At 48.2% G+C, this 6,000-nt stretch overlaps 1 protein-coding gene across 3 annotated transcripts in view; it reads left to right on the top strand.

Annotated features, from left to right (window-relative positions):
• Positions 1-1,478: 1,478 nt before the first annotated feature.
• The window catches only part of UNC79 (unc-79 subunit of NALCN channel complex), a 110,829-nt gene continuing 106,307 nt past the window's right edge, over positions 1,479-6,000 (top strand). For all 3 annotated transcript variants that reach the window (XM_086462331.1, XM_086462330.1, XM_086462329.1), the window contains exon 1: positions 1,479-1,500. In XM_086462331.1, the coding sequence (XP_086318457.1) occupies positions 1,479-1,500 (22 nt within the window). The remainder of the gene's footprint in view (positions 1,501-6,000) is intronic.

Below are 6,000 nucleotides of genomic sequence, written 5' to 3'. Positions count from 1 at the left end.
AATGGAGGCGACTCCTCTCCCATTTAAGTTGTGCCTTTCAGTTTCTGATCAGTCCCACTATAGTTGTGGCAGCTTGTTCATAGTAGCCAGCAGTAGTGGTTCAAGTTGGCTTTGCTTTCTCTTTGGGGCTTGTGAGCAGCAGGGAATGTCAAAAGAGCTATGGCTTCAAGGAAAAGCAGTAAGAGCTCTATTTTATATCTAAGTTGTGTTGAAAAAACATTGCACAAACAGTATTTCTAGATTATTGCTTTGAGAAAAAAGCCAATGTATTAAATGTGAGTAAACAGCACCTGCCACTTCACCACAGTTCCTGGCACAGAATGTGCATTGTCCCCCAACAAGGGCAGCAGCAATTTGGGGGCACTGCCTCGCACGATGCATAGTAAAATGTACCTATTTTCCTCCACATCACAGTTCTCTTTGGCTGCCGCAGGCCTACTCATCTTATGCAGCCCAGTGTTTTGAGGAGAGTATGTGGCAACTGGCTTTTTATCTATAAGCATCAAGGCTCCCATGCCCTGGCTGATGAAATACTACTGCTTCCACATACTTTTTTCAGAGGCGTCAGGATCTGAAAAACTGTTTTGGAAGGTTTCAGAGAAGAAACACAGAGCTAGCCATTAATTTCTGAGACCTGGTAAGGCCAAATCAAGATGCTGGGGAAGCTGACAGCACACACACTAATGAAATAATTTCTCTTGGAGCAAATGTATTATATTGTTATTACTCTACTCCCACCACAACTGGATTCTATCCTGTCTTTGTCCTGCATTGATGGTGTCTGGGGCAGCGACCATAGCTGGGAAGGAGAGGTGATGGGGTGGGGGCTGAGCTCAGCCCTTGTCTCCTCAGGGAAGGCAAGATGCTCCCGAGGTGCTTGGCGCACTGTGGAAACAAGTTGGGAAACCTGGACATAGGCACCCGGCTGCCTGTGCTCCTGAGGTACGCGGCTGGAGCCCAGGGGCTCGGCGGGAGGAGAAGTACTCGATGGAGCAACGTTCAGCCCAGGCACAGCCTCACGAACGTCCCCTGACAATCACACTGCCGCCTCTGGCCTAGATCAGCGATCCCCCCCTCTCCCAGCAGAGCAGGGCGTCGGGCCGGGAGGGGCGCACCACCAGCCCTCTCAGCAGTCCCAAGCACCCTCGAAGCCCCGGGGGACACCGCCAGGGCCCGGGCGGGGGCTCAGCGAGATATTCCGGCCCGGCAGCTCCCGGTCCAGCGCTGCGGCAAGCTCGGTGCTTCGGCGGGGTGACATCCCCACCTGTGGCGGGTGCTTCAGGGCTGCCCCGGGCGGACACTGCTCCCTCCCCGCGGCCGCCGGACGCGCTTTCCCTTTAAGAGCGCGCTCCCGCCCAGCCCCGCCCGCCCGCAGCCCTGCGGCAGCGGCACCGCTGCTGAGGCGAAGCCGCCGCCGCCTTCACCGCGGCCGGGGACAGGCGCTCCTCGGCTGCTGAGGGGCAGAGCGGGGCGGCATCATGTCCACTAAAGCGGAGCAGTGTGAGTGGCGGGGCCGGGCGGCGCGGCGCGGGCCCGGGGCCTGTCCGAGGGGAGCGGGGGGCGGGTGGCTGCGGGCGCCTTCTCGCCGATGGCGCTGCCTTGCTGCCGGCGGTCAGTCGCCCCGGCGGGGCAGCGCTGTCCGGCCTCCTCCCGCGTTATGCGGAGTCCGCGTAGCGGCTGGTGCAAGGGGAGGGGGCGCTGCCTTCGTTCTGGCTCTTTCTGCCTCGGCGGCGGCGGCCCTCGGGGCACCTCGCCTCCCGCGCCGCGCTCGCTGGCGGGCTGGCCCTTTTGGGGAGGCGGCGTGTTCGTGCGAAGGCAGCGCCGGGGACCAGAGGGGAAGAAATGAGGGGTCAGGGGATGAGAGTTAGCTTGCGACCACCGGCTTGGCCCTCGGCCCCACGGCGGGAAGGGTCCAGCCTGCCTCGTCTGCCGATGCTGTGCCCTGTCCCGAGGGCTGCGGCCAGTGAGAGACTGGAGATCTGGCTGTAGAGACCAGAGGTGACCCATGTGTTGCCATCTTGGAGGTGGTTTTGCTGTGAGATGAGAGTGAGAAGGGAGATATGCTGCCATCCTTGCCCACGCTATTCACCTTTTGGGTGAATGTAGACTGGCCGTTACTGTCTTACCTACACTCTGCCTGCCACAGCCCCCAGAGTCTCCCAGCAGGAGCCCTCTAGGTGCTGACATGCCCTGGCGCAGGGCCTAGCCTGCCTCCTCAGAACCACTGATGTTTTAACCACCATGTTGGCTAGACATGATCTGAGCAAGATCAGATGACACGGTGGCTGGGACATCAGCAGCTGGGCCATGCAAGTGTTCCCCACTGTTGCTACTGCTGGTAACAACTGGTGTGTCTGCAAGAGCCCTGATGGGAGGCTTAAAGAAACATACAGCATAGTCAAGCTTGTTGCCCGTATCAAAGCTACTTTCTCTCCTGATACAGTGTCATGGTTGTGAGCCAGGCAGTCTGTGACCTGCACGTTGGATTGATGTTTGTCATGATGACATGATGTGATCTGACACCTCTTGTGCTGAGACTTGCTGACTCCTTCCTCCAATATGCCTGTGCTGAACTGATCTAAGGAAAAGAGTGCTTGTATTTTTTTTTTTTTCCTTTAGGGTTTACTGCTTATTTACAGTGATAGATAATGCTGGTATTAAAATATTTATATGGATGCTAATTTGTTGCTGTAAGGATGCACTTCTGGCCTCATAATTACAGACACAGTGTTCTGACTGTGCAGCAGTCCTGAATTGTGCAGTGTTTGGAACTGTACTGTTCTGTTCTTTCTGCCTTTCCCACCTCCCCTCCTGAGTTCTGTAATTGTTTCTTCTTTCTTGTGATACCTATGAGTTAATTATGCTTCTTTCACATTGGCATATGGAAGAATTTCTGCTGCCTTTTGTCCCAACACTGCCTTTGGCATTTACTTCCTTTTCTATTTTGCCTTCTCTGTTCCTCCCTTCCTAATGCTTTTGGTCTGCTCTGTTTGAGCTTCTCTTTCCTATTGTATCCTTGGCTGTTTTTTCTTTTCATCCCCTTGTACTGTCCAAGACACTGCATCTTGGCCTGCCGTGTCCCTGTTGCTCTCTATTTTAAGATTTACTTGGGGTCCAGATTTCAGATCTTTCTGCCTCCTAACGTTCTTTTTCATGATGCTCCAGGTAGAGCGGTTAATGGACATATCCTGTGCATTCTAACCTACTGAATGTATTTTGTTTACCGAGGGTGCTGCCCTGACTAGTTCTTATGGCATTACCAAATGCCTTTGTCTCTACATCACTTCAAGATCCCCTCAGCTGCAATTGTTGACAAATGGTGATGGACTCTTGACAAGGATTATATCGATGTGCCTACATCACTACCAGGCAAACCTTCAAACCCCGACTGTTGCTGTTGTTGCTTCTGACCTCATTGACTGGGAGGCAAGAACCAGAATGTTTCGGGAAGGAGTCAAGTTACAAGTCATAATGAATCTCAATTAACCGAGAACAGCAGCAAAACACTATGAATGAGGAAGCAGACTGATCAGAACATTCTAAACATGAATCTGTGGCCACCCCACAGCTCTTTGGCAGGTTGTATGAACAACAGGTAAAATGGCGGCAGTCTGGGAAATCGCCTCGAGAAGCCTCCCTTTTTGGTGACCGTGTGCATCTCGTATCTCATACCAGTGGTATTGACAGTGACTTTCATCATTTGACTCGTTATGGCATGCCTGACGTGTTCTGTTGTATTAAAAGAAAAATAGTTCTTTTTCACCTTGAATAGCAGTAACTCGTGTTTAGTTGTGGTAAGCAATGTTCTGGGAATGTATCATGCCCACTCTGTTCTTCTCCAGAAGTGGAGCAACCAAGACCATCTTTAAAGACTCCTAATGGTTTGACTCTTGATTCAGTCAGTGCTTGTAAGGGGGCTAGGGCGTTTAGTTCGGTCTGTGAGATACTGGAGGGATACCCAGCAAAGTATCCTGGAATAACTTTTCTTTTATCTTTTTTTAATTCTTTTTTAATTTTCTTTTATGTGGTGACTCTATGATAATGGCTAAGTACTTCCACAGAGTGTCATCTCTTTTTGAAGTGTACCTTTGGGTGCTCAGAAACTCAGAAAATTGGGTCATTCACACACTTCTGGATCCTGAAAGCTGGCAAAGTTTTGCTCTGGGGCCTTCGTTCAGAAGGTTCTTTTTTTCTGGGAGGCTGTGCTGAAATTGTCAGTGTTCTGGGAAACAGAACCGAGAGGTGAGGTTAAAACATTTAACCTAAAGCTAGTGTTAATATTTAGGCCTTATAAATAAGTTTTCTGTTTTGGTATTTTGCCTGATACTGTTGTGTGACAATGCTGGCTAACAGAAAGAAATAATTTCCTTCTTTATTAAAAAAAAAAGTTATTCTAGGTACCCTATACCCTGCATTGAAAGTAAATAGCTGTAGAGAGCAGACAGTTCTGTGAATTACATCTAGACCTGAATTTTGATGTTATCTTTGGCATTTTGTTAATAAAATTAATTTACAGATATCTGACAGCAAACCATGGCAGCCACAGTAAACTGTGCATCTTGCTGAGAATTGCTTTGGTTGGGTATTGTGAAATGTGGTCAGTTTCCTTTGCAAATATGCCTGGCTTCATACTATCTTTTTTTTTTTTTCCTTTTCTTTTTTTTTTCCCCATCCAGAGAATGTAGCATCACAAAATACATTTATGAAGTAATTCCTTTCTTAATCTGACCTAATCTAGATTAGTTTTTATAGGAATCTTCATGACAATTAAAAAAAAATAAATAAAGTCTCTGTTTAAATAACCTGGTAGACTGACGTGCAAATCTGGGACTAAAACTGAGACAGTGAGCAGAAAGAATGAGGTGTGGGATGAGGAGAGGAAAATAGGTCTTGGACTGCTACAATAAACTTCTGTAACCTGGAGTGGAACACATGATGACCAGATGTTACTACCCCAGTAGTTTTGGGGGTGTGTAGGAAGCTGGTTATGGCTGGTGTCACAGGGACGGGGATAACCTCCTGCAAAGCACAGTTCGTGTGCCACAGGCCTATGTGGTGGCCTGAAAGGGTCTGATCTTGCTCCTGGCTACACTCGGGTGGTCTGAGTCCATGTGACAAAACAGAAGTTTTCAGTTGTTTGGGGGGTGAGGGGGGAGGCAAGTAGTGATTGATGTTTAATTAGCTATTAACATTTTGTGTGGTAAAACACTTAAAAGTGAGGAAATATGAACTGAGGATGCATAAGCAACTTTAATTATTACTTTTGCATATGCATTATGACAGCATCCCTAATTGCATTTTTACTTGCTGTTTTCCCAAAGGCCCCAGCCCTGTTCAGTCACGGGATGGGCTTTCTCCCTGCGATGAAGCAGGGTAATATTGTGAGGGAGACTTTTTTCTGTAGATGTTTCACTTGCTGCAGAAATTGGGAGGGTATGGTCAGTAAGTACAGCAGGAAACGGAAGAAAGGTTGATCATGATGAGGACAGTTGAGTGCTGGAAGACATGGTTTCTTGTCATGCAGTTAAAGCAAACAGTATTCTTCACTTGAAGATTATTTGCGTGTTCCTCATTTTATGGGTAACTGACTTGAAATTGTCAAACGTGGTTTGCTATGTGACTGTGAAAGTCCAGTACATACTGGTATCTATAGTGACATAATGGATTTCAGTATCTCAAGCTGAGCCTCCAACAGCAGTTGCAGACACTTTGCTCTTGGTGTCTGTCCTTCAGTTGTTTTCTATAACATGGATACTATGTCACCCCTTCTCTTCAACTTGTCAATGATAAGAAAAAAAAATGGGAATGCTCATGAAATGTTCAGATACAGCAGCAGTGAGAGGCATAGCTCTGTCTTTCAGGAAGTTAGTGCCCTTCTGTTCAGTGGAAGACTTAATGGTATTCATGCTTTAATAAATGCCATTTGGCAATGAGAGTAAAACGAAGTATGGACTATTGCTTGTTTAGGAAGCACAATTTATCTTTCACACTGAAGGAGCC

The sequence above is a fragment of the Leptosomus discolor genome, chromosome 3 (genome assembly GCF_034619465.1).
Source record: "Leptosomus discolor isolate bLepDis1 chromosome 3, bLepDis1.hap2, whole genome shotgun sequence".
In the NCBI taxonomy this organism is placed as follows: Eukaryota; Metazoa; Chordata; class Aves; order Leptosomiformes; family Leptosomidae; genus Leptosomus; species Leptosomus discolor.
The sequence above is the reverse complement of the archived record's forward strand: the minus strand, read 5'-3'. Positions and strand labels throughout refer to the sequence as shown.